Below are 26,109 nucleotides of genomic sequence, written 5' to 3'. Positions count from 1 at the left end.
CCATGTTGGAATCGCACCAGCGCCGAGTTTGCTATATAAAGATGGTATCTCGCTATGGAACTCAGCAGCAGCCTCCGACCAACGCCAGCCGAACAAACAAAATACCGCCCACCGCCGAGGTTTTCAAACTGCCCGAGAATCCTATTTGGCCAGACTGACAACATCAAAACGTCGTCGTGATGACACCGGCCCTAGATTCTCGCCAGCCAACATTCCCGGCCCGCCTGGATTTTACAAAAGATCACAACGCATCCCACCCAATTTTTTGTTCGCAACGAAAGACCAAAACTCCATAATTATGCATCCTTGCTGAGCAGTGGCTTCAGGATCCCCAGTGCGCGAACAGACTGCTCCTCGGAGAGGATGACGGCACCGGCGCGGGCTGTGGAGAGGTACGACAACTCAAAGCTCGCGGCCATCTGCATGTCCTGGACAAGACGGCCCGCCACACCACAGACAATACCCGTGGACTCAAACGGCAGGTTATCGAGGTCTAGGAAGATGGGGATGAGGCAGCCCTCGGTGTCGCCAACCAGGGAGTCGCCAAAGACGTCCAATAGGGTCTTGTCGAGGAGCAGTGACGGTGGGTCGTCCTGGGCAAGGGTGATGGAAATGAAACGCGGCTGAGAGACGAGAGCGGAGATGATGCACGTGTAGAGCTTGGTGTCGACGTTGTCAGCCCAGCTCGGACGACGGCCGTTGTGGGTGGCCTGTCGGCTCATTGCGGGGCGGTGGTTAAACTGGGAGAGCTGCGACATCTCACGACCAGAGCAGTGGACCAGCTCCAGGCCCTCCTCGATGTACGGGGCCACGTCCCGCTTCTTGAGCAGGCTGAAGGTTCGGGTCTGTAGCTCGGCGACGTTGGATGGAGGAGGCGTGTTGGGAGGGGAGGTGCTGCTCCCTCTGCTGGGTCCCCGCTTGTGGCCATAGGCGCTAGGGTTGACAAAGCTGTTGTCGGACAGCTCGAAGCCCTTGGCCAGCAGCGACTGGGTGACGTTTGTGCGCTCCTTGGTCGGGACGAGGATGAAGTCGGAGTAGTAGGTGGTGATGAAGAAGAGCGGGATGCCAGCCAGGGCCAGTGGTGACGTTAACTCCATAACACGGCCGGCGGCATCGAGTCCGGCGCTGATTACCGAGAGGATCATGTATGAGTCTTTGGAGATGGAGACGGTCTTGGCAGCCTCGCGAGACAGCGTTTGCAGGACGGGCTCAAACACATTCTTGGCCCAGGAGGAGTGGCAGACAAGCGAGCACTCTATAGGAGTGACGCTAATGTTGAGGAAGCCATGCTGTCCGTCGGAAGTGAGTCCTTGAAGCTCAAACTCGGGCGAGTCGCGGGGGCCGGAGACGCTTTGGGACTGGGGGAGGAGGACTCGGAGGATTGGTTGGAGGAGGGTCGAATAGAGGTTGAGAGGGATGTGGATCAGCGTATAGGTGCCATCCTAAAGAGAGCAAACGTTAGGCTTGGGAGGATGACATGGCGCAAGTTGATTGACTCGATTTGAAGGATCATGATGCAGTGCGGGTAGAGGCATGCCCGCTCTCGAGTCATGACAGCAAGCCGATGACGGCCGAGAGCGGGATTCATTAGGCCGCGGCGCAGTAGCACAGACAGACACGAGCTTGCAGAAAACACCGACTTACAAGAAAGGAAATTTGGGCGTTCATGATGAGCCTCGGGGGCAATAGTAGGCCAAAGGTTAGGGACGTGGCTGCTGAGAGGGCGCGGCCGCGGTTATATAGGCTGGCGAACTGGTTGGGTGGGTATGGTTCGGGGCGCAAGAAGGCGACTGATGATGACTCGGGGCGATAAATCAAGCAGAGGGGGGCTGATCTGCTTTGGGTCGCTGGCTGTCAGCCAGCCTCGATCTGTCGCGCAGAAAGTTCAGCTAGGGTTAGACAGCCCGAGAAGACGACAAAACTCTGATTTTGTCGACGGGTTGGTTGTGTGGGAGGGAAGAGAAGGAGAAGGAGAAGCAGGAGGGGCAATGATGGGCAGTGATGGGCAGATGAATGAGAGCAGACGACGATGTATTAGAGCGCGAGGGCGGGCTGGCTCGCTGGCTTGCTGGCGCCGCGTTGTACGATAAGGGCAACCCTCGTTATTAACTAGACTCTTTAAGCAACTGGCACACGATGGACTCCGCAGCAGCGGGAAGCGGACGCACCCACAGCAGCAAGCCCACCCCAGAGGCCAGAGGGAAGCATCGTCACAGACCCAGTGCGACTAGCTCTGAGGAACAACCAACTACGTAGGGTAACTAGTCGGTCGAGCCAGGGCCATGACGGCGGCAGCGAGCAGCGGATGCAGGCTCTTGCAGCAGCCATGGGCATATGGGCAGCATGCATGCGTGGGCTGCGGGGCACAGTCGAGGGCACTAATAAGACGACCGAATTGCTCAGATTCAGTTGGCATCAGCGGCTCCCAAAGGCCACAACGCACCCCTGTCGGCAGGTCGGGGGCCTGCACCGTGCAGCCAGACGTACATCCAGACGGCATGCCGCAATGTGCTGTCGGAGCATGGGATGCCATCGGATGCCATGGCACGTCGCCACGGGATGGATGGGCTGCCATGGGGCAAGGTGGAGGGCGTGGCAGATCCCACCCACCACGAAATACTGCGCGTTGGGTCTGTCCTTGTTGCCTGCGCGCCGGGAATGAGGACAGCTGGACGATGCAGGTGGCTGCCGTCGTGACGATGCACGAGGTTGACGGCACAGACACGGCTGGAGCTGAGAGAGCCCGTCTTGGACCTGTCTTGGGCTTGTCCCGGGCTGGCTGTGGATTCGGCCCCTCACTCCTCCGAGTCCTCTGTGCATAGCAGCTATTCCAGAGAGAGATCGAATGTCTTACCTCGGATGTTGCTTCCATCTGCTCCACGTCTTGCTGCTAGCCCCGTGGCCGACTCCATCACTCCAAGGCGGCGCCGCCAAGCCCAGGAACACCCCTCTCAGGCGTTCCTATTCCCCGTCCGGGGAGAGCTGCAGCTGCGCGACAACACGCACAGCGCGGCTTCTACCAAAGATCGACCCGGTGGTGGTGGTGGTAGTGTGTAGTGGGTGGTTGATCCATCCGCTCAGTGGCGGACGGTCGTGGTGGGGCGTCGCGATAGGGACAGGTCAAGTTTCGACCGGATCCGTCCCTTTGTCCAGACACTCGGGAGACACTAACACGACAGGATTGGGACTGCGGACGCCGTGTAGTGCTACGCAGCAAGCGGCCGGCGTGGGGGGTTCGAAATGGCCTGGGCCCAAGGCGATGTATGAGAGACGATTGGCGCCATCCTTGTCCCCGGAGCGGTTCCGATGGTCGAGTGAGTCCCGCCCGGGCTACGAGATGTATGTATTGTACTGGGAGCCTGCGAGGTGGTGCTGCGGGTGGTGATGGCGACAATAAAAGAGGAGGGATGATCCATGGGAAAGAGCACGCCAAAGCAAGTCAAGTTTGCATGTTGCATAGCCTAAGGTACCTAGGTAAATATTGCATGTTCCTTGTTACGTACCTCTTTTCTTCTGTCAAGTGGCAACCCCTCTTCTCTGACACCAACCGGCTTCGACCACTGACCAGGCACCAACTGTTTGGCAACGCCTCCCGTTAACACGCAATTACGAACCGTCGTGGTCATCAATTCCATCAGCTTTCAGACTCGTCACTTTTACAATCCGCAAGTGGCTGCAACATTCAAGACAACGCAAAGGGTAGCAGTCATCGCTCCTTCATCGTCCCCCCTGTCATGCTTCTGCCCTGCATGGTTGGCTCACGTCTAGGTCGACTCCTTGACCGTGGGGTTCTTGTCACGGCCACAGTCACGATCACGGTCACGGCGTCGGCCTGCGTCCATCGTGTCCAAGACTGGCTCGGTCAATCCTGACACCACCACCTCAGCGTCTCCCTCACCTCCGCGTCCACACCTCCCACGCTTCCCACGCCGCCAACCTCCCATTGGCATCGCCCTCCCGCGATTCCCACGCCGTCAACCCCCCTCGCTGATGTCAGCTATTGCCTCTTCAGGCCAGGCGCACCTCACTGTCACCTCCAAAACGCCATAGAACACAGCATATTGCAACCCGTGACCCTTCACACACCCCTCGCATCTATTGCATCGTCCGTCAAGCCACCTGGGGATCATTGAACCCGTGCCTCCTCAAAACAGCTTACACGCTGTCGCATCGCGTCTGTCTCGGGCCAGTCGACCTGCCGCCCCTCCCGAAAGCGACCAGTTCCCCGACGAGAAGGGCGCCAGGGCACTGGAGATATCCGAGGATTTTTCTACTTCTGGAAGCGACCCCACGACATCTACCGTTGCAACGGGCGCAACACACAATGGCCTCGTCCACCCCAGCAGCCCAGCTCTTCCGGCTGCTCTGGCGCCTTCTCCCTTGTCCCCTAAACTTGTCAGATGGCTTGCCAATGGCACCACTTCCTTGCGATTTTCCTATGTAACCATCTACGAAGAGCCTTTAGCATTGCATTGCCTTGCATCCGGCTGCAACTCGTCACCATTTATTCCGCCCGGTGACGTATCACCACTACCGCCCCCAATTCCTATCCCCTGACTTACCCCCAGGCACCTCTCCTCTCTCGGTGAGTTAGTGAGGGGTCGTAGCGTCCTCGACGGCCCGATGGCGAACGCGGACCGTTGAGCACGGCTCCAAAAACTCTGCAAATCGCCTCCATCTCCATTTCTTTGGTCGGTTATCTCACCAACCATCATGGAACATTCCCCCTGCGGCAAGTATCGGCGGAGTCGACTTGCAAGCAACTTAATACCTATCTACACAGAGTGGCTCCCCGTCCCGCTACATGTGGGACGGAAGCTAGTCGTGATGGGGCAGCAACTGATAAAGACTTGCCAAGCTTACATGTCCTCATGGCGTAATTCCACCGGCAACGAGCGACAATAATTGGAAACCAAGGTTCTACGCATCCAATTCCCGTGTCTTCAAAAGGGCTTGGGGGTTCTAAACTTTACTAGCCTCTGTCCAGGGACCGGCAATCGTCCATCCCTTACATTGTCCATCACCCCACGACTGACCTACCAAACGGAGCGAAGAACGGGGAGTTCATGCATGACATCGTTGTCCGCGGCCCAAATACCGCTGTGGCTTGCCCAATAGCCGCCGCAGCCGACCACTCTGGTACGCCGCCCACATCCACCCGTCCGATGCCAAGTCGAATAGGGCTTGTTTCATACGGCGTCTGGGTCGGTCTCTGCAGCATGGCTGGGACCGTGGCGTTGCAAGAACAGCACACTTTGCATACTATCCCGAGCCGTGTCGAGCAAGTTTATCCCCGATAAGGTCCCGGTAGTATTGGATTCAGCCATCGCCGAGGTCTATTTCTTGATACCCACGACAACAAGGTTTCGGGGACTCTGCGCATAGTCAAACACCGTCTCGACCCACGCGTGACGGACGGTGTCGTCGTGTTCCCGGAGAAACGTCCATCGGTCTGCGACAATCAGTGATTCAACCGCCATAGCGCTAAACGCCATCAGACTCCAGATGGCGCACAATTCCTTCTTCCTTGGCAGATACATGGTCTCATACCGCTCAATCTCCTCGTCAGTTATGCCCGCCATCTTCTCCCGCATCACCTCCGCGTACTGCTTGTAATCAGTGTTGCATATGAGCTTCTGCACTGCTCCATGCACGTAGGCTTTTAGAGACCCGTAGCAACTCTTGCGCAGCGACCCGATGATGACTGGATTAGTGCTGATGTCAAATGGGCTTTCACTATCCGTGGCCGCATCACCTTCCGTTTCGGCATAGTGCCGGACCTTCGTCACAACCCCCCGGTCGAGGAAAATCTTCTGAAGGACCGCACGGAAGAAGTGTCTGGAGAAGAACCCATCGCTTTCCTTCTCGGACCAGTTCTGCGGCGCCTGGCATGCCATCATGCGCGCAGTGATGTTGAGACGGACGCCTTCCCCTCGGTATGTCGAAAACCGCTGGCTCATCGGGAAGCCCTGCGGATCGTGCTTTTCAGACTCTCGCATAAGACGCCCATTGACGGCTTCGAGAGTCGGGCGCAAGTATGCGTACTTGTAAGTCGGGGGGCCAAGCTTCTCGGTCAGTAGGTTATAGCAGCATCCCACAATGGCGACAGCTCGGATATTGGGGTTGAGTATCATCGACCGGATTCCAAAGTGTGAGAGGTTTCCGCAAGAGTGGATTGAGACGGCCATCAGGCTGAGGTCCTTCTTCTCTCCCTCGGATGCATCCGCGTTCTCAATCTGCGCAATCACATCGGCTAGGTCACCACTGTCCAGCCTCCCTGAGATGTATTGCACGAATCCCTTTCCTTGCTCTGCCGTGTATTCTGCCTCAAGTTCTTTCACTGGTCTGAAGTCGAAGGCATCATCACCAGCCACCTCCTGAATGGCCTTGGCCAAGGCATCCGGGTCACCAAGTCCCTCTGCGCGACGGGTCTTTTTGATCTTGTTCCATAGCTTCTTGTTCCTCATGACTTTGGGTTTGACGGCCAGTCCAGACGAAATGTCAAGGCCCCTTGCTGCAGTGACATTGATCTCTCGCCCCTCAACCGCCACGACGTGCCGATTGTAAGGCTCGCTGGCGAGCGCTCGGCCAAGGTAGTTCTGGCCGCTTCCAAAATCAACAAAGTGGGAGATGGCATCACCCGACTGCTCTGTGATATCTCCGGAGAGCCGGTCAATGTAGTCTGCGAAATTGGTGACTTCGTGGATCTTCTTTTGGTTCATGCCCACAGCCACAGAGCGTGGAAGAACTGGGAGTTTCTGCTGCCGGGGGGTGAACGACCGTCCCAGTGAGAGGTTTCGAATCGTTCGGATATATTCAATAAAACTCTCCGGTGGCCTCTGGTCGCCCTCAAGAGATAGATTGTCCAGATCGTCCCTCATAAGTAGGTCCAGTAGCCGCATAATGTCGCATGACAGAATAAAAGGCTGCCACTCCTTGGGCAGAGCGTAGTGGAACAGCCCGGGCTCAATGGTGAAGAAATCGAGGATGTGGACGCCGCCGCAGAGAATCTGGAACGTATCTGAGGTCCACACAAACTCGAGAAGTTTGTCGATGTACTCCTCGGGGGAGGCATAGTTGCCGTTGTACGGCAGCGGCTTGTCTGGTATCATTCTGAAACTTCTTGGCTTTGGGTGCTACCCTAGAGGGTGGTTGATATGTTTTGCCGGAGAGTGAATTACTAGAAGGACGCACAGGACGTGAGTACAAGCCTGAAAATCTAACTGCGAGGCCTGGGTGAAGTCCGTACCTTTAAGTAGAAGACTTCTCAGTTGGTGAGCAGGGTTTGTTCAACCCAAAACAGAAAAAAGCCCAGTCCTCGCTTGAGTTGAAATGGGCGATGATGCTGCGACAGCGCAAGTATCGACCCTTGCAGATCGCTCCGAAGGCCTAAAAGGTGCGAAAGAGGCCAGCCAGGTGTATCTGACAAGGCGAGTGACTTTGTCTCTTCCAGGCACAAATCCAAAAACCCCGATTTAGTGGGCGGGTGGATTTTGCAGGTGAGCTCGGTGTGAGGGCCTCGGTGGCGAGACCCGCTGCCTAGATGCACCGTTGCGGATTGCCCCATTTCCTCCGCAAATTCGAGAGTGGTGTAGGGTAAGTCGACAGGGATCTGGCTGGTCTGTCTGTGCAACGTCATCCCTCTAACCTCGAAAGTCGCAACCTACGGCCGACGCACTTGGCTTCAACAACCCACCTGTCCTTCCGTCCCCCGAGCCCACCACGCACATCCCGGCGAGGCTGATGCGCCTTCACGCATCTTTACCCACTGGATGATGTCCTCCTCACACGACCAGGACCCGTTCATGCAGGTCCAACAGTACGTTTGACCTCCGGCCGCTTATCTCGTCTCCGACTCCCGGGCGCCTTCAATCCATTCATTCATCACCGTCCCGCAATCCACTGACCACCGTCTGATAGAGATGTCCTCACCCAGATGGCCTCGACGCGGCCGCTCTTCGCCTCCTACTTGCGCATCCGCTCCCTCACCACCGCCGCATCCTCTCCCGAGCTCGCCTCTGCCCGCTCCGACCTCGAGTCCGCCCTCTCCTCTCTCGCCGATGACCTCGCCGACCTCGTCGCCTCCGTGCAGGCCGTCGAGTCAAACCCGGCCCAGTTCGGCCTCTCCGCGCACGAGGTGACCCGCCGCAAGCGCCTGGTGCAGGAGGTCGGCGGCGAGGTCGACGACATGCGCGAGGAGCTCGACAAGAAGGTCTCGGCCGGCGCAAGCGACCTGCCGGACCCGAACGCCTTCGCAATCGACGGCGACGACAACTACGCCGAGTTCGAGCAGCAGCAGCAGGTCGAGATCATGCGCGAGCAGGACACGCACCTCGACGGCGTGTTCCAGACCGTTGGCAACCTGCGCCGCCAGGCCGACGACATGGGCCGTGAGCTGGAGGAGCAGCGCGAGATGCTCGAGGTCGTGGATAACGTAGCCGACCGCGTTGGCGGCCGGCTACAGACGGGCGTGCAGAAGCTGCAGCAAGTGGTGCGGCAGAACGAGGATCGCTGGAGCAGCTGTTGCATCGCAGTCCTCATCTTTGTCCTCATTTTATTGCTGGTGCTGCTGTTGATTCTGTGAATGAGGTAAAACGGAGATGCTGCGCATGCTTGCAAATGATCTGATTGAAACGCGGTAGTTCTGGGATATTGTTTTCGGAGTTTGGTAGGGGATATATGTTCGCGCTACTGTCGACCCGGAGTAGGTCTTCTACATTTGTATAACTAAAGGATAGATAGAGCAGCAGACGCAGCCGTTGTTGCTTCAACGGCGTCATATAATCCAACAAGTCCTTCAAACACCTGCTATGCAGCTAAGCCTTCTGATGGCAATAATGGGCCGTCTTTATGAGAGAATGGCCCTTCCTTGAACGCCCCGTACAAATCCTAACATGTTGATAATATTTCCTTGTGTTTGCCACCTCTTTGATTGAACAAAAGGAAACCCCCATCCTCTACCCTCAAACCAAGACCAACCCGACCTCGGTCTTGAGGATGTCGGCCAGGGCGCGCAGGGATCCGGCTGCATTGGCTGTCTCGGGTGCCTTCTTTGGGAACTCGATCAAGGCCAAACGCAGGGCAGCGAATGCCGCGTTGCCGTAGAAGCTGAGAAAACGCTGTTCATGACCTTCTATCATGGCGCGCAAAACGACGTATTGTGTGTTTGACGTCTCGTTGGCGGGGGAGTTGACAATGCCGGCGAGGGCCTTCCAATAGTTTACCGGCGGGTAGGGGTTGGTCTTCGTTGTCTTGCTAAAGTCTCTGAGGGAGAGAGATGCGAACCCGGCGCCGAGACCCGTCATTCGGTCGTTGTGATTCTGTTCGGTGATCCATGAGGTACCGTCCTTCTTCCAGCCCAAGGCGATGCGCCCTCGCTCCGTCTTATCGTTGCCGCGATGTCCAAAGAGAACCGGGCATGCTATGCGGTACTTGGCCATCAGGATGTCGATCAAGGACTGCCCTCTCCACTGGAAGTCTTTTTGCGAGAAAATCTGAGCCGTAAAGACTCCAACAGGGTCGGCAGCTTTGGTGTTCGCGCCGGCTTCATTAATGAACTGGTTTATAATGCCCTTGGCGCAGATGTTCATCAAGTAAATGAATAGTGAAGGCATAGTCGCGTCGTTGTTTATGGCACCTTCGACTGGATGTCTCTTGTCTACCACGAAGAGGCTAACATCAATGAGAGGACTCGGTATCTTGCCATCTAAGGACGCTCTCAAAGCAGCAGTGATTTTGGCGACCTGGTTGATGTTAGAGCGTTGCGGGGGAGTCGAAACGTGGGTGACTTACAGGTACGGCGTTGGCTCCTCTTCCACTGGTGAGTTGGCCAATGGATACACGAATCTCTCTTCGGAATGTGCCCATTTTCCCCTTGAGCGGCGAGCCAGCGACCTTAGATTGGGACTGCAGCTCCTTCCGCAGCTTCTTTAGTTCCTGGTGAATCTGGCTGTACTGATCTACAGTAGGTGATCGCGCCGGCTGAGCTGTTGGTGCAGCGACCGGGGCCGCAGGAGCAGCCGTGGGCTGTGGTGCGGCGAGACCATTCGTCTTCTGAAAAGGATTGGTCGGTGGCGGTTTATTTGGGAGACTCGATGGAGGGGCAGCAAGCACTTTCTTCACCTCTGAAGGAGGCGTTGTTGATGCTGGTGGCTTCGATTCCTTTGTCGGAGTGGTGCCATTTGTCTTTGCTGGAGCCACGCTCTTCACAGGGGGAGGCGGCGTAGGTGACCTTGGTGGTTCTGGTGGTGGCCTAGGGATTGTTTTCGCCCGCAGCTCCCGGAGCCGCTGTTCCTCTGCAACAATGAGAGCCTCTGTCTTTAACCTCTCCTCCTCCCTTCGTTCTTCGTCGACGATTCGCTGATGCTCAATCTGCAGCTCATGGAGCTCATAGACCCGGATGGCGGCTTTGCGCACCCTGTCATGCTCAAGCTGTGCAGCGGCCAAGGCATCTCGGTGGCTGACCTCATTGTTCCGGTCGTCGAGCAGGAATCTTGAGGCAACTTTTCGGTCTGGGCTCGAGAGTAATTGGCTCCGCCTCGCGGGTGAGGAGCGTGACATGTTCAGAGGTAGGGACAGGTGCTTCGGATCGCTATCGGCTGTGCATTTGTGGTCGTGACGCGATGGGGAGTCGGGATATCGCAGGGCTCGATGAGGGAGACTGGCGTAGGGATTAAAGAGGCACAGTCGGGTGGGTATTTCCTGACGAGCGGCCAAGTCGGGGAGGTCAAACGGCCCTCTCCTGGCGTTGTAGGAGCTTTGTTTGGCTTCTTTGCCTACGATAGTGTAGACCTTTGATTTAGACTGGAGGTTGAATCACTGCATAGGCAGGTACGTACCAATGCACAACCTGCGCCAAGGACTCGGCCCGCTAAAATAAAGTCCCGACGCCGACAGCAGATTGAGGCGCGTGGGTTCAGCCACACATTGGATACTTGATCTGTGGCTGAGTTATCTCCGCCTAGGTCAGAACCACCTGGGCTAGAACGACCTGGGTCGGAATACGGATGACGAAGATCTGAGACATGTTTAAAGGGCTCGGGCACCAAGCTGAGACGGTGCGCCCGCGGTGCCGAGGGATGAATAATAAGATTGATGGATCTGGAAACGACCTGACAACAAGCTGAATCACGGAGACATCTCGAACAGGGTGAGCTGGGATCTGGAACATGGTAACGCAGCTAACTGGTTCTGGAACACGGGCTCTTCGGCCGACTGAGAAGAGGCGAAACAAGACAGGGGGTCTTGTCTGAAGGGTTACATCGGATGGTGTCTTTGTGGAGGCACGAGGGCTCAAATATTGGGCCTGGTGGTGGCCATTGGACCAGGCCTATGAGGATGAGTTACGGATGCGGTGACTGGACGAACACGGTGAAGGTGAAAGTGTGAGTGTGAAAGGCGACCTGGAGGCGCCTCGGAGCAATTGGATGTCACCCCAGGCCGAGCCCAGGTCCCTCCGTGTACTGTCTCTGGGCTCTACGCAGGGAGAGAGGAAAGCATCGACTCCACCACCCAGGGAGAGCTTGGCAAATTTGAGTGACGGGGAGCCGTGGAGCACCTGACCTCGGCGTAGGGGACCCGGATTTGTACATAGTACGCAGGTGGAGGCTCAGGCGCAAGGTAGGCTTCGCCTCCCAGTTGGTTTCTAAAGAGAAACGATTGCCTGGGGAGACGGACGGGGGTTTGGCTGGACGGGGGGCACAGACATGGGAGTGGCTATGGCTACCTAACTGTTGTCGACTAGCCTTTGGCGAGCTGTTGTTGGTGGTTCTGGTTCATGGTGATGGCGATGGTCGTTGAAGAGTGGAGCCTTGACAAGACAAAAACAGTCAAGACGCACACCGTAGCCGGCTGATGGCCTAGAGCCGTGGATGCTATGAGGCCACGGAGCGTAATTACTGCGAATAAGTGATGCATAAACAACAGCAGAGCTCCAGCATCCCGTATTCGCACTCATCTCGCCTGGCTGTTTTTCTTGCCCCTCGATGACGTTGTGAGCAAGAGAGTCTCGACTCCCTTGCCCACCAACCCACCTGGCTCTCCGGCTGTGCTCCAGTCAAAGGTGCAGCAGTCGAGGGTAATCCTTGGAGTCTTACCCCTGACACCAGCGGAGGACAGGTCAGGCAATCAATCACGCAGCTCATTCATCACAGGGGGGAGGTCTGGCCTCTCGAAGGGGGAAGCTCTTCCACAACCTAGTCATCTGTACTACAGTAATACTGCACAGCTAGTCATGGCATTGCAGCAATATGTCGCCGGCGACGATCTGCGCAGCCACGGCAGCGCCGCCCAAGACAAAGCCCCGGTGAGAAGCAAGGCGCATGCGCATGCGCTGCAGTTTACCACGCAGGACTCCGTACGCAGTAGCGGTCTCGCCGGTGGCCGCATGGCTCCAGCTGCTCGATTGCCATCCACGATGGGGGAAGGGAACGAGCGGCGGCCCGCTTGCTAGGCCTATGTAGCTCAGGGATCCCTGGTGGAGTTCTCCCGTGCGACACCAGCTTGTCCGGGCCAGTCGTAGCGGCCAGGACCCATGGATGGATTGGAGCCTCTGCGACAAGCTTGCGGGCGGGCACGTTGCGTTGGGCTGGCGAGTTGATGGCGGCAACACAACCTGGAATCAAACACGCTTCTGGACGTCAGCCAGCAACTGCGCCTGTCGAAGCCATCCGCTGCCGATGACGCCCTTCAACGCCACCCACCGCAAGACATCCATCCCCTAAACCTTGGATCTTACAGGTAGAATGTTAGGGTATCTTACCCCTCCCCCCCCACGAGACGGGACCAATGTTTCGCCGGGCGGCCCGTCGTCCGCGCGCGTGGGTGATGGGTGTAGGTGTGTGTGTGTGCGCGCATGTGCGTGGGTGCGAGGATGTATCTCACTCTCTGTGCGAGTATGTGTCCGTGTGCGCATGTAGGCGTTTGTCGACGAGTACGAAGTTGGTTGCGCGTGTGTGTGGATGGCAATAGAGGAGGTGGTAAGACAATGGGTGCAAAGGAAGACACCTTGAAGCGGCCCAAACCCGCGTCAGTGCTGGAGTCCCTGGGGGCCCTGGGGGACAAGAGCCCACTAATAGCTGCTAGTTTGTAGGGGACTAGCAGTAGGCACCTAGCAGCCGAACCCCATCTTTTGGCCGCGTTTAGCCCCCGGCCCAGTACCACAGGCCACCTATCCCAGGTACTGTACCTCCACTGCCTTGGCCGCTCCCTCTCTGGTGAGTCTCTGCCTTTCGCACTAGGCTAAGCCCGCCTGGGCCAGTAGCTCTCCCAGAGCAACCGCCACCTAGCCCGTGGTTCCAGCGGTGATCCACTGGACCCAGTGCTGGGCCGGAGAGGTAAGGTAGGGGAGGTAGGCAGGTAGGGAGTAGGTCGCTCGGGTTCCTCCCACGTAAACCTCCACCTCCACCTCTCCATCCATATCCATCCATTCCCTCCCACTCCCACTCCCACTCCCGCTTCCCATCTCTCCCATCACAATCCCTCCTCTCGCGCAATCTCTCCTCCCCTCTCTTCCCGCCAGGAGCTGGACTTCCATCCATCCCGGCCTTCTCTTCTCGTCGTCACACCATCCTCTTCATCGCCGCCTTTCCTTCCACACTCCTTGGCTCTGCTCAAGCTCGCACACCCTCCTTTTGGGCAAACTCTGTCCCGCCTTGCCATCGCCATCCGTCATCGCCATCGCCATCGCCTTCGCCATCGCCAAACATCAGCACTCGTCGTCTGAATAACAGGTCCCGCCGAAACCCGCCGCCATCTCGGCCGCTACGTCGCTTCCCGAATCAGATTACCCCAATCTGCCAGCTCGACTCGATCCCCTCCCGACTTCGACCTCGACGTGCTAAAAGTATCTACTTCTAACTGCCCATCATGGAGCAGCAAGCACAGCAACCCCCGCAGCAACAGCCGCAACAGCAGCAAGCGCCCCAGCAGCCTCAGGTTGGCGGCGTCCCTGGTCCTGCTGGGCGCAGGCTGCACATCGCCCATCGTCGTAGCCCTTCTGAGTTGACGCCTCTGATGAGCATGTTTGCCAACCCAGGAAGTGAGTCTACTCCCTCCAACTTAGTCCACCTTTCCCTCCCGCTGCGTCATGGCGTCATATGCAGCCTCACTTCCCGCCCCCAAGTCGATGCATCACTTATCCATCATCAACTCGGCCCCGTTATCTCACCGTCTCCCCAACCCACTCACATCGATTCATTTACAATTGGGATGCATGCTAACTTTATTTCTCTACAGTGGAGCAGCTTGCCATCCAGCAGCAGATTGAACTGCTGCAGCAGCAGCAACAGCAGATCCAGGCTACGCAACAGCAATATGTCAACATGGGAATGGTGCCCCCGGGCCAGCCTATGGTTCCCGGTGGCGGCTTCAATCCTTTGCAGCCCATGCCCAACATGACACAAAACGCCTTCCAATTCCCAAACCAAATGCCACAACAAAACATGGCTCCTCCGACCCAGCCACTGTCACATCGCCGTAATCAGTCGGCACTTCCCAACATGGGTATGGGACCTCCCCCAGCTCCCTCGGCCGGTGCCTCCGGATCTACCTTCGGCAACTTCGAAGCTCCCGCTGGCCATGGCCGCGAGAATGCAGGTGGCCGAGGTGGCCGTGGTGGTGGCGGCGCCGGTGGTGGTCACCAGAGACGTCACTCTTTGGCTCTGGCCGACGCCAAGAAGGCTGCCGAAATCGCCCAGCAGAAGCGAACCACCAGTGGTTTCTCCTTCCCTGCATCCCCCGCCGAAAAGCCCGACGAGCAGAACAAGGGAGCTGCTCAGACCACCCTCGATGTTCCTGTCGCCCAAGGCTCGAACCGTGGTGGACGTGGTGGCCACGGCCGCAGTCAGAGCATGGCCGTCAATGGCCGTGGCGCTGGCCGTGGTGGCGCTGCGAACCTCACCGTCGATAACGAGTTCCAGCGCCGCGGAAGCCATAACCGAACCGGCTCCCGTAACTTTGAGGGCAACTGGCGTAACCAGAGCCAGAGCCAGGAACAACAGCCTGGCAATGCCGGCCAGAACCAGGCCGGCTTCCAGCCGGGCCACCGTCCTCGGGGCTCTATGAACCAATCGGTCTCCAACGTCGGTGCTTTCCAGTACAACCCCAACCAACCCCAGGTCATGCAGTTGCCCAACCAGATGATGATGCCCCAGATGTACGGGCAGCAGCTGAACCCCATGCAGCTTGGCCAGCTCCAGGCCCTGCAGGCCGCTCAGATGAACGGCCAGCAGTTCATTGGTCTTCAAGGCGCTCAGCACGGCGGCCAGCTTGGCGGCCAACAGCAGCAACAACGAAAGACCCTATTCACTCCCTACCTCCCCCAGGCCACCCTTCCTGCGCTCCTTGCAGATGGCCAACTCGTTTCTGGCATTCTCCGTGTCAACAAGAAGAACCGCAGTGACGCCTATGTTACCACTCAGGACGGCCTCCTTGATGCCGACATCTTCATTTGCGGTAGCAAGGACCGCAATCGCGCTCTTGAAGGAGATCTTGTTGCCATTGAGCTTCTCGATGTCGATGAGGTCTGGTCCCAGAAGCGTGAGAAGGAAGAGAAGAAGAAGCGCAAGGATATCACTGACACCCGGTCTGGATCTACCAACCAGGGCAACCAGAACTCGGGTAACAACGACTCCAACCCTCCTGAGGGTGGTATCCGCCGACGTGGCAGTCTCCGACAGCGTCCTACCCAGAAGAAGAACGATGATGTTGAGGTTGAGGGCCAGAGCCTCCTTCTTGTTGAGGAGGAGGAAATCAACGATGAGGCGAAGCCGTTGTATGCTGGCCACGTCGTTGCTGTCGTTGAGCGTGTTGCTGGCCAGATGTTCTCCGGAACTCTTGGCCTTCTCCGACCTAGCAGTCAGGCTACCAAGGAGAAGCAGGAAGCGGAGAGGGCTGCTCGAGACGGCGGTAACTCCCGTCATAACGAACCCCGGCACCAGGAGAAGCCCAAGATTGTTTGGTTCAAGCCTACTGATAAGCGGGTACCCCTCATTGCCATTCCCACCGAGCAGGCTCCTCGCGACTTCGTCGAGAAGCACCAAGATTATGCGGATCGAATCTTCGTGGCTTGCATAAAGCGCTGGCCCATCACTTCGCTCCATCCTTTCGGAACCCTTGTCGAGCAGTTGGGTCGCATGGGCGACCTGAAGGTGGAGACGGATGCTCTTCTCCGAGACAACAACTTTTCCTCTGATGAATTCTCCGAGGCTGTCCTGCGCAGCGTTGGTCTCCAGGATTGGTCGCTCGAGAAGGAGGACGAGGCCGCCCTCGCCGCCCGCCGAGACTTCCGCGAGGAGAAGACCTTCACTTTTGATTTCAACGGTGGTGCCGAGCTCGGCAGCGCTGTGCACGTCAAGTCTCGTCCTGATGGCAAGATTGACATTGGCATTCACGTTCCCGACATCGCCCATTTCGTTAAGCCCAACTCACTGGTTGACCGTGAGGCCAAGAAGCGTGGTACCTCTGTCCAACTGAGCAACCGCTTCTGCGCTCTGCTCCCCCCGAAGCTGGCCGGCGAGGTTTGCTCCCTGAGCCCAGACCAGGAGCGTCTGACCGTCAGTGTGGTCTTCAGCGTGAACCCTCACAATGGAACCGTTGCCGAGGGTGACTCTTGGATCGGCAGGAGTATTGTTAAGAGTGCCGGCAAGGTTTCGCTCCAGGACATTGACGATGCTCTGACCGACGCTTCCAGCTACACGAACTCCACTGTTCCTGTCAACACCGTCCAGATCCTTAATGCCGTTGCCCAGAAGTTCCGTGAGGCTCGCCTCAACGCGGCTGGCGAGCCCATCGCCCCTCTCCGACTTCTCCAGCAGTTGGATGACGAGAACAACCCTGTCCAGGAGAACCTGTTTGACTCTACCCAAGCTCTTGAGCTTGTTGAAGAGCTCATGCACAAGACCAACGCATTTGTGGCTCAGCGCCTTGCCGAAGGACTTCCTGAAAAGGCTATCCTTCGTCGCCAGGCCGCTCCTAACCCTCGCCGGCTACAGACCTTTGTTGAGCGCATGACTGCGCTCGGCTACGACATTGACTCCTCTGGCAGCGGAGCTCTTCAGACCAGCCTCTTCCAGGTCGACGACTCTGACTTGCGCAAGGGTATGGAGACCTTGCTTGTCAAGTCGATGCAGCGCGCCAAGTACTTCATCGCTGGCAAGAGTGGCAAGCACCTTTGGTCTCACTATGCTCTGAACCTACCCCTGTACACTCATTTCACGAGCCCAACCCGCCGCTATGCCGACATTGTCGCTCATCGCCAGCTCGAGGCCGTCCTCTCCGAGGGCAAGATCGAATTTACTGAGGATATTGACAACCTGGTCAAGACTGTCGAGTCTTGCAACACCAAGAAGGACTCTGCTCAGAACGCACAGGATCAGAGCATCCACATTGAGGCCTGCCGCACAATGGACAAGAAGCGCCAGGAGGCTAACGGTGACCTCATTGCCGAGGGCATTGTCGTTTGCGTGTACGAGTCTGCCTTTGATATCCTCATCCCTGAGTGGGGTTTCGAGAAGCGAGTTCACTGTGATCAGCTGCCCTTGAAGAAGGCCGAGTTCCGCAAGGAGAAGCGAGTGCTCGAGCTCTACTGGGAGAAGGGTGTCCCTAGTTCCGCGTACGTGCCCGAGGATGAGCGGCCCAAGGCTGCTGCGTCGATGCGGGCTTCAAATGCTGCGGCTGCTCAGCGAAAGGCTGAGGAGGCGGAGCGTGTCCGAAAGGAGCAGGAGGAGGCTGCTCGCAAGCAGACGGAAACCGGTACCATGTCGACGGATGATGTCGACGCTCTGTTCGATGATGACGATGACAACAACTCAGATGTCACCGAGGCCATGGCTGGAGCTTCCCTCGCAGAGCGCCCTACCCAGAGCGTGCCCGGATCCCCCGCTCGATCTACGTCAAACGCTGGAGGCCTTCACCGCACTCGATCCGACTCGAAGGTGCCGGTCGCCGAGGCCGTGGAGACTCGTCTGACCAACAAGGAGAAGTACTTGAAGCTTTTCTCTCTTCGTGAGGAGGGTGGCGAGTACATTCAGGACGTGACGGAGATGACGAGGATCCCTGTGATCCTGAAGACTGACCTCAGCAAGAGCCCACCGTAAGTGCTTCTTAATATTGCTACATTGATGGAACATTTTGTGCTAACTAGACCCCTTAGATGCCTGACGATTCGGTCGCTGAACCCATATGCACTGTAATTGGAGAAAAGATGGAGATTTGGCCAAGTGAGGAGGTGAAAATGTTTACTGAAGGTGGGTTGGTTCATTCGTGAATCTGCTCAGCCTACGGATTACAGGTATATCATTTTGTGGAGGCAGTTATACTTAAGCGGGCGATGAAGTAAGGTGTGATGGGAGATAGTGGAGGTAATATCGAGATACGCTCGAAGTAGTAAAAATGAATCCCCCTTCACTATATTCGTACACAAAACGTGATTGTCTTGTCCTCACGACGGTATCGTTAATGGTTGCTTCCTGGGCTTCAAACACCAGTGAATTTGACCATCGTCAGCCGCCTAGCTACTTGGCACGAGCTTTTTGATGTACCATGTAAAGTTGAGACAATGGCGTGCGGACTGGGACTAAACTGGTGATTGTTCTAAGCAACCACTCCCGTATTTCTAAGAGTTGGAGTTAGCATGGCGGAACATGGGACGAAGATGAAACAGCAGAGTCTATGTCGCTCGCGCCTTCGAGTTTCAGCTACGAGGACACTTCTACGGGGGTCCTCAACGGTAGACACATGAGTTAAATGAGCTTCTACGGGCGCGTATTCGGTGAAACACTAGTCTTGTAAGCCGGAGAGGAATGTAGTTGTTCTCAGTGTGTTAATCTCGGCATGTTAATAATATTCGCGATCCGGAAGGCAGAATTCCACAAGTGGTAGGGAGTACTGAGTCTTGAGAAATAGAGTTAAGCTCAGATAAGCGGGGCCGGGGTCTCATCTTCGGAGACCGGAAGCCGACATCAAGACCGCTTCACGTGGTGCATCGCGACTGGATAAGGTACCCAATCTGGACGGGACGGATACGGTTATTAGCTGGTGGCCGAGATTCTATCCCACATGAGATGGTTGGAATTCTGCGGGTGGAGGGTCGCTAAAACACCAGGTTTCGGTATCCGTGATCGGGCCTCGTCTCCTTAGTCTCAGGAGGGAAACGGCCATGTCACCGGAACGGTTACCTTGCGCGCGGGTGGTGGGCTCCCTCCGATGTTACTCCAAGACCGACCGGCCCGTAGATGTGACGAAAGCAAAGAATTGTGCGAAAAACCCCCCCATCCGGCTCTGGATTTCCCCCCATATCCCTCGGTAGGAAGCGAGACGCCTAGCCCCTCCGAACGAAATCTGACGCCGGGGCTCTGGCGCTCGCGTATCAGGAGCGTTTCGTGCGCGGCGGACAAGCGACGGGCCGGACATGGGGCCAAGCGGCTCCCGGCCTCGAGGACCCCTGCTACTGCACCAAGACGCTGCTGCTCCGCGTATAATCGTCCTCATATGGGGGCGTTGGGGGAGCTTCGTTCGTCCCGTGTGTGGGTGTCGAGCTCGTCGGCACCGTTTCATGCCGGCGCCAGTGTCGCGGGCGTTGGGTCGTGGCGCTCGCTCCTGGGGGCCTCGAGCAATTACTCCGTCCAAGTTAAGCTTGGCCAGCGGTCAATTAGAGGCCTTCGCTAGAGTTATGGTTGTGCAGTCGATCGCCAAGAGTCGCCCAGGGCCATTTTGCCCAGGGCCTTTTTTTTGCCCAGGGCCCTTTTCGTCTAGTCTCCTAGTCTCATCGAGTCTCTCTAGTCCCGTCGACGCGCCCCGGATCCATCTTGGCGCCGAAGGCTCGAGGTCCAAGGTTGCATTGCGAGCCCCGACGACGGATCTTCGGTGAGCCGTCGGCACAGTTACATGCCTCTGGGGCGATCCAATCCCCCGTCTTGGAGCTGGAACTGCTGGCCGCGGCTCTGATACATGATATCATAAGAAGGGGCCCGTTTCCCTCTGCTGTTTCCCCCCATCCTCTTCATCCCACGGTCATTTACCCATTTCCACCAGAGTCGATCTCTCCCAACAGAAGCGCTGGCCTGCTTTCGAGATTTGACATCTTCGTGTTCCGTTCTCTATCCGTCGAGTCTCTCTTTCCTGCTACGCATACTCCGTAATCCTTCCTGATACCCGCACCCCTCTTCCATCGCTGGCTGGCCCTACGCATTCTTTTCGCTGCAAATAAGATACCCAAGCTTCACATTTACCACCTCAACACCTCTCAACACTTCTTCTCAAAGCTACTATTAAGAAACAAAACAACAACAACAAACATGCCTTCTCTTCGACACATCATGGTCGCCGCCCTCGCCGGCGCTGCTTCCGCCATGCCCGCGGGTGGACGGCTCAGCGAGCGACAACTCCGGTACCATTCTCTCGCCAAGCGCCAGAACGATGCCGCTGCAGGCGCGGGTCTCAACGACTTTGACATTCTTCAATTGTTAGTCCACCCCCATTAACCTTCTCTTCAACAGCTGACTAACACAACACTTCCACCGACAGCGCCCTGACTCTTGAGAACCTCGAAGAAACCTTTTACAGAACTGGTTTCGCCAAGTTTCCCGACTCTGACTTCGCCGCCCTTGGCCTCGACGAGTCGACTATCGCGGACCTCAAGAACATCGGCGCCACCGAGGCCCAGCACGTCGGACTCCTGCAGTCGGCCCTCGCCCAGGGCGGCATCCAGCCCGTCCAGGCATGCGAGTATGACTTCAAGTTCACCGACGCCGCCGGCATGGTTGCCACGGCCGCCGTGCTCGAGAACGTTGGTGTTTCGGCCTATCTCGGAGCCGCGCCGCTCCTGTCGGACAAGGGCATCCTGAGCACCGCCGGCGCAATCCTCACTGTTGAGTCGAGGCACCAGACGGCCATTCGCGTCTTTTCCCAGCAGATCGCTGTGCCGCAGGCGCTCGATACTCCTCTGGGCCCGCGTGCCGTCTTCTCCCTCGCGGCCCCCTTCATCGTCTCGTGTCCCGATGGCTCCAACCTCAACATCGCCGCATTCCCCCCTCTCGCCATGGCCGAGGGAGCTCCTGCGGCCGCCGCCATCGGAGCATCCATCAAGCTCGCCTCCACGGCCGCCACGGGTGCGACAAACTGCGCCTTTACCTCTGGAGGCTCGCTCCCCGGTGGCACTAAGTTCTCTGCCTTCACCGAAGCGGACGGCTGTGAGATTCCCCAGAACATCGCGGGCGTGACATATGTTACCCTTACAAGCGACGCTCCTATAGATGGAGTCCTGACTGATGCGATCACCGTGGCTGGGCCCATGGTTCTAACTATTTCGTAACGGAGTGGTCGGGGTCCCATTTGAGATGGGATGGAAAATGATGAATAGAGCAAATCCTAATTAGCCCTTTTTATCACCATATCCTTCTCATTTGACTTACATTCTCAGACAGAAGGACAACTTGGATTGACCAAGTTCAAGCTCGTCATACCTAATGCCGTCTGTTTTTTCTTTGTTGCATTAAGAGCTAAGTCCTGCCCGCAGGCAAAAAACTGTTCACTTCTACGAATTTCTTTCCCCGGACAATTGCATGCGCAACGTCCAAGCATTAGCTAGCTAGAGGGGCTATGATACCATATATCTAATTTAAAGAGTATTGTTATTCACACGCATGAGAACCACTGCTTGTCATCCGGCTCGTTTGTTTCCTGTGTAAAAATAATCATCGCCTTGTATGATCCATTTCCTCTGCTGCGGACATGGTTCACTCCAGTGCACATGGGTTGAATATGTGCACACGTGGCATCACTAGTTGAGCTTAGGCACCCGCGGTGTTTTAGCGAGAGAGGTATAAAAATACGTGCCAGTCCTAGTGCTTAGATGGTATGTCCAAGGTTTATTGCAGTCTGAGAGCATCGAGTAATTAGAAAGAATCCACCGTGGAAAACTGTTGTGGCGTGCGTACTGTCATGGCTAAAATGAAGCGAGTAGAGAATGATACGATTAAGATTGTGTATATTTTATCCCTGTGGCATGTACATACTTGGTTCAATCTCTGGACCGATAGGTTGAGAATTGGAAAGACCGTTGAACTTGACAAGGAGATTGCTAAAAGATCCGAACATGCAGGCAGTACGGGCGACGATCAAATTCGCCATTGTAATGGGGAGGCTTGACATGGATCAAAAGCCCCGGGCACAATGACGATTCAGGCCAAACCCTGTTCTTGAAGATGGCTTCGTAGTGTAGATTCTCTTCTCCGCCAGACTGCGTGGGTGCTGGGTAGCCATCTCCCTCTGCCTCCAAAGGGCTGTTAACATTTTAACAAGCTACTTAGCCTCGGAGTATCATCGTATGATGCCTTTTCGGAAGGTAAAATTTTATTGTCCTGTTGCTTGCGCTCTCGCCAAGCGCGTTGTTGATTTGATCCTTTGGTTTCTAGGCTTGGACGAACTGACGTAATGCAAAACCAGCCAGTAATAACGAAGCTGTACCCTAGCTACATAAGCACAAGAAAACGTATCCACGCTGGTAAGCTATCACTTAAACCTTCAGCTTCCAGTTTTATCCTACTGCAGCAAAATCGGGAGATTTTAGGAGTACATCCCGACTAACCCAATTTCCCGAATCTCATGGTGACACTTACTGCCGGCCCTGGGTGATATCAGATGACCAGTATCTCCACAGTTCACGACCCCTTCTCATCTTCATAGCGACAATCTCCCCAATCTGCCTCCCTCGCATGGTCTTCACTGCCTCCCTGTCTCATCCGAGCGCTCTTCCTAAAGCCATATACAGCTCTAAATGAAAACACCTCTGCGAAGCAAGCAGGGCTGCTGGACTTGCCGTCTGCGAAAGAAGAAATGCGACGAGAGACAACCGGTCTGCGCGGTGTGTGAGTCTCTGTTGATTACGTGCTATGGCTATGGCCCAAAACCGGAGTGGATGGATGATGGGGAGGAAGAAAAGGCCATGATCAGCAGCATAAAACATATAGTCAAGCACACTTCGCGACGCAGAGGGCGGCGAGACACTCCGCAAACACAGATTCAGCGGGTCGACAACGATCAAAGCGTCCAGAACCTCGCACCCACGCCGGTTTCTAAGGTGCAGGGGGCTTCTTCACCAAACCTCAAGTCGAGTGTTGATTCCCAAGCTGCCGCTCGAGACGAGCATTCTCAAATGCGGTCAATTGGGAGCTCCATTGTACGGTGAGCAGAGCCACAATGGAATATCTAAATACTAACCTCCGTACAGAACTCCATCCCCGAGTCGTCGGCGATCCCAGCTAGTGAAGCAGTACTTCTGATGCATTTCTTGGATAACGTCTTCCCTTTGCAGTTCCCAATGTACCAATCAGGAATCGCTGAAGGCGGGCGAGGCTGCTTTCTTTCTCTCATACTTCGCAAGAAACCTCTACTCCATGCGGTTCTATGTCTCAGTGTTTATCATAGGGAGACAGTGTTAGCAGCATCATCTGCTCCGCACGGCGAAGTTAACTGGGACAGGCTTGAGGAGCACCACGCGATCTGCTTAGCAGAGCTGCAAAAGGCCATTGGAAATATGGACCGATCGGTGAGCGAAAGTTGCACAAAGGATGGTCTAGGTATCGCAGCTTCAATGATGCAGCTCATTTTTTTCGAGGTAAGCACCCAATAGTAGGTGTTGCGCATGCATGAGCTAAGCCGTTGCAGCTTTTCGTAGGCAAGACCAATATGTGGCAGATGCATCTTCGTGCGGCTACAGATCTTCTAGACGAAGGATATAGCGGGCAATCGGCTCTGCTCATCAAGTTTTTAACAGCACCAGAAGCAAACGGAACCTCGGATGCAGAGCCACTGGAATATGATCCCCCAAGTCCCGAGCAGGAAGTGATGATGAAACTCTTTGTTGGGGTGGTAATTTGGCTCGACATCATCGCCAGCGTCACGACAGGGACCACACCTCGTCTGCTCTCTTTGCACCGTTTCGTTCTGTCTCCTGGCTCTCAAATCCAATTGGAAAATATCATGGGCTGCCAAAACTGGCCGATGCTTCAAATCGCTCGCATTGCCGCACTGCACGAATATAAATATCAGGCGCTTCGGGACGGCTGCTTTGAAACGGCCAAATTCGAGTCAACGGCGGACGACATCAAGAAGATTCTTCGACGAGGACTGTCCGAGGGATTCTTGAGATACCTAACCGTCTCGGATTCCGATCCCGACCCGGTACACAGTGCAGACATACCTCTACCACTCCTGATCACCCATCTGTTTGCACTAACAGCATGCATATACTTACATGTGGTTGTTTCCGGATTCCAAATTGATGGGGAGGATTTGAAGTCGACACTTGCTGAAGCCATGATGGTTATTCGTGAAAAGATCCCCCAGAACATGTGGCACGTCATCGTATGGCCGTTATATGTCACGGGGACCGTCGCAAGCGAAGAGGAAAAGGAGCTCTTTAGAAGCATTTTCCGCTCTCCTCCGCTGCTAAATCCATCGCTGGAGCATCGACGAAGGATCTTGCCTCTCTTGGAAGAGACGTGGTGTATGAGAGAAACGACTGCTAGGTGGTGGGATTGGGAAAGCAGCGTCCGGCCGTTGAACAACAGCCTTCTGCTTCTATGAGTAGGACCAATTCTGTTGTCGCAATATTTGAGTTTTCTTTTAGCCTTCCTCAATATTATTACATAGATTAAATTCATATAGTAGCTGCCCACAATAGGGACACACATACCTAGTACTGGAAGATATAGTAGCCATCCTGTAATTAATTGGGTGTTATCATGAGTTAGCTAATGATAGCGGATTCGAGGCAGTTTGTGTTTTTCAGTTTTGCTAAGCCTAGTGATAAAAAGTGATGAAAGTTTCGGTCACGCGGTGACAGGAATCGACGATAAAGAAGGTAATATTAACATCCCACGGATGGGACAAGACTCTAGAAATAATTCAACACTAATCTAATCCTGAAAGGCCTTTATGAACATCAGATAAGATGTAGAGTCGGCTATCCGCAGTACCTGAAAGCAAAACTAGACGATAGCCAAAGCTAATTCGAGACAATTACAGCTCTGTTGTCATACTCTGAGCCCAAAGTACCATCAGCAGCATCGATCATCCAGTTGGCACAGCTCTCCCGTGTAATCGTATACCCTGCCCCAGGCTTATTGCTCCCGAAGACTTTGACCTGCTTCCGCCCACTCGAGGAAAGGCCGACAGCTCGAACCAAGGTCCAGATGATCCCCTTCCCGGCAATGCTTGCAATTTCGCCATCGAGGCAGTTGTGATCGGTGTAGGTGGTACCGAGATTGGTTTTCGAAATCATGACTCGTAGAAACCACGGCGCAACCTCCCAGCTATCGCCAACGCCAATGGCACTCATGACGACGAGGCGCGTGTTTGTAATTGGTGCAGTCTTGTGGATCGAATTCGCCACATTTGCGACAGCATCCGTGATGAACCGCGGCGGGACCACCAACTTTGCCCAAGGCATATCGGAGGTTCGACTGGCGTTTAGGAAGACTGCTACGCCATCGATCGGAGGCGCAGCAGAGATGGCACGATCGACATCCTCGGGATTGGAGACTGATCCGGTGACGATGTTGAGGCCTTTCTGTGGCTGTAGAGAGGACGACTTTCGAACGATTGCGGTGACGGTATGGCCTGTTGGGAATGTGGTGTTAGAAAGCGCTGGATTGGGGCATCATTTGAGCTGATGGAATGAACTTATAACACACCCTTCTCGAGAGCATACTGGATGCCATACTGGCCCGTACGTCCGTTGCCGCCCAAGACGAGCAGATGAACCATCTTTGCGTTAAGAAAAAAAGAGGTGGAATGTCGAGAATCTTTGACGAGAATGTAGAATATCTACATCGACTGTCTTACTCTCCCCTTCATATGTAGCAAGAGGCGGATGATGCTGTGTAATCATCCCGGCTTTGTAAGTGGGAGCGCATCTGCTCGGGAGGATTCTACCAATGAGATGGGTTACCGCAGTCGGTTGGAGGGTCTCCACTAATTATCAATACCATCTATCCGCCAATGGGGTCACGAAGCGCAGTCACTGACCAATCATATTCCGAACCGCAGATCCTCTTAGAGATAGGTGGGTGAAGCTATCGCAGCCTCCGTACTACCAAGGGGCTCCTT

At 55.7% G+C, this 26,109-nt stretch overlaps 9 protein-coding genes across 9 annotated transcripts; 4 read left to right on the top strand and 5 right to left on the bottom strand.

Annotated features, from left to right (window-relative positions):
• Positions 1 to 296: 296 nt before the first annotated feature.
• On the bottom strand, positions 297 to 1,668 carry BGZ61DRAFT_345402 (uncharacterized protein; the record flags this gene model as incomplete). Its single annotated transcript, XM_046239785.1, has 2 exons — positions 297 to 1,442; positions 1,645 to 1,668. The coding sequence occupies 2 exons, from the start codon at positions 1,666 to 1,668 to the stop codon at positions 297 to 299; spliced, it is 1,170 nt and encodes a 389-aa protein (XP_046108410.1).
• A 260-nt stretch (positions 1,669 to 1,928) lies between these two features.
• Positions 1,929 to 3,039, bottom strand: BGZ61DRAFT_163474 (uncharacterized protein). Its single transcript, XM_046237490.1, has 2 exons — positions 2,169 to 3,039; positions 1,929 to 2,109 (listed from the first exon to the last, which is right to left on the bottom strand). The coding sequence occupies exon 1, from the start codon at positions 2,870 to 2,872 to the stop codon at positions 2,249 to 2,251; it is 624 nt and encodes a 207-aa protein (XP_046108409.1). The 5' UTR covers positions 2,873 to 3,039; the 3' UTR covers positions 1,929 to 2,109; positions 2,169 to 2,248.
• A 2,279-nt stretch (positions 3,040 to 5,318) lies between these two features.
• On the bottom strand, positions 5,319 to 7,445 carry BGZ61DRAFT_163397 (methyltransferase domain-containing protein). Its single transcript, XM_046237489.1, has 2 exons — positions 7,250 to 7,445; positions 5,319 to 7,180 (listed from the first exon to the last, which is right to left on the bottom strand). Exon 2 carries the CDS (start codon positions 7,110 to 7,112, stop codon positions 5,337 to 5,339), a length of 1,776 nt encoding a protein of 591 aa, XP_046108408.1. The 5' UTR covers positions 7,113 to 7,180; positions 7,250 to 7,445; the 3' UTR covers positions 5,319 to 5,336.
• A 327-nt stretch (positions 7,446 to 7,772) lies between these two features.
• Positions 7,773 to 8,584, top strand: BGZ61DRAFT_345415 (t-SNARE; the record flags this gene model as incomplete). Its single annotated transcript, XM_046239786.1, has 2 exons — positions 7,773 to 7,819; positions 7,921 to 8,584. The coding sequence occupies 2 exons, from the start codon at positions 7,773 to 7,775 to the stop codon at positions 8,582 to 8,584; spliced, it is 711 nt and encodes a 236-aa protein (XP_046108407.1).
• A 379-nt stretch (positions 8,585 to 8,963) lies between these two features.
• Positions 8,964 to 10,560, bottom strand: BGZ61DRAFT_345325 (GLE1-like protein-domain-containing protein; the record flags this gene model as incomplete). Its single annotated transcript, XM_046239776.1, has 2 exons — positions 8,964 to 9,743; positions 9,793 to 10,560. The coding sequence occupies 2 exons, from the start codon at positions 10,558 to 10,560 to the stop codon at positions 8,964 to 8,966; spliced, it is 1,548 nt and encodes a 515-aa protein (XP_046108406.1).
• A 2,806-nt stretch (positions 10,561 to 13,366) lies between these two features.
• BGZ61DRAFT_444947 (uncharacterized protein) lies at positions 13,367 to 18,405 on the top strand. Its single transcript, XM_046245014.1, has 3 exons — positions 13,367 to 14,038; positions 14,236 to 18,091; positions 18,152 to 18,405. Exons 1-3 carry the CDS (start codon positions 13,867 to 13,869, stop codon positions 18,189 to 18,191), a joined length of 4,068 nt encoding a protein of 1,355 aa, XP_046108405.1. The 5' UTR covers positions 13,367 to 13,866; the 3' UTR covers positions 18,192 to 18,405.
• A 1,864-nt stretch (positions 18,406 to 20,269) lies between these two features.
• On the top strand, positions 20,270 to 21,604 carry BGZ61DRAFT_413784 (ferritin-like domain-containing protein). Its single transcript, XM_046243314.1, has 2 exons — positions 20,270 to 20,461; positions 20,524 to 21,604. Exons 1-2 carry the CDS (start codon positions 20,295 to 20,297, stop codon positions 21,308 to 21,310), a joined length of 954 nt encoding a protein of 317 aa, XP_046108404.1. The 5' UTR covers positions 20,270 to 20,294; the 3' UTR covers positions 21,311 to 21,604.
• A 918-nt stretch (positions 21,605 to 22,522) lies between these two features.
• On the top strand, positions 22,523 to 24,719 carry BGZ61DRAFT_585411 (fungal-specific transcription factor domain-containing protein). The gene is made up of 3 exons (XM_046256402.1): positions 22,523 to 23,176; positions 23,228 to 23,614; positions 23,665 to 24,719. The coding sequence occupies exons 1-3, from the start codon at positions 22,775 to 22,777 to the stop codon at positions 24,583 to 24,585; spliced, it is 1,710 nt and encodes a 569-aa protein (XP_046108403.1). The 5' UTR covers positions 22,523 to 22,774; the 3' UTR covers positions 24,586 to 24,719.
• A 287-nt stretch (positions 24,720 to 25,006) lies between these two features.
• BGZ61DRAFT_528878 (NADH(P)-binding-domain-containing protein) lies at positions 25,007 to 25,767 on the bottom strand (the record flags this gene model as incomplete). The annotated part of the gene is made up of 2 exons (XM_046253328.1): positions 25,007 to 25,620; positions 25,695 to 25,767. The coding sequence occupies 2 exons, from the start codon at positions 25,765 to 25,767 to the stop codon at positions 25,007 to 25,009; spliced, it is 687 nt and encodes a 228-aa protein (XP_046108402.1).
• Positions 25,768 to 26,109: the final 342 nt, after the last annotated feature.

This window comes from Ilyonectria robusta (genome assembly GCF_021365365.1).
Source record: "Ilyonectria robusta strain PMI_751 chromosome Unknown BGZ61scaffold_4, whole genome shotgun sequence".
Classification (NCBI taxonomy): Eukaryota; Fungi; Ascomycota; class Sordariomycetes; order Hypocreales; family Nectriaceae; genus Ilyonectria; species Ilyonectria robusta.
Note: the sequence above shows the minus strand (reverse complement) of the source record. Positions and strands in the feature narration are given on the sequence as shown.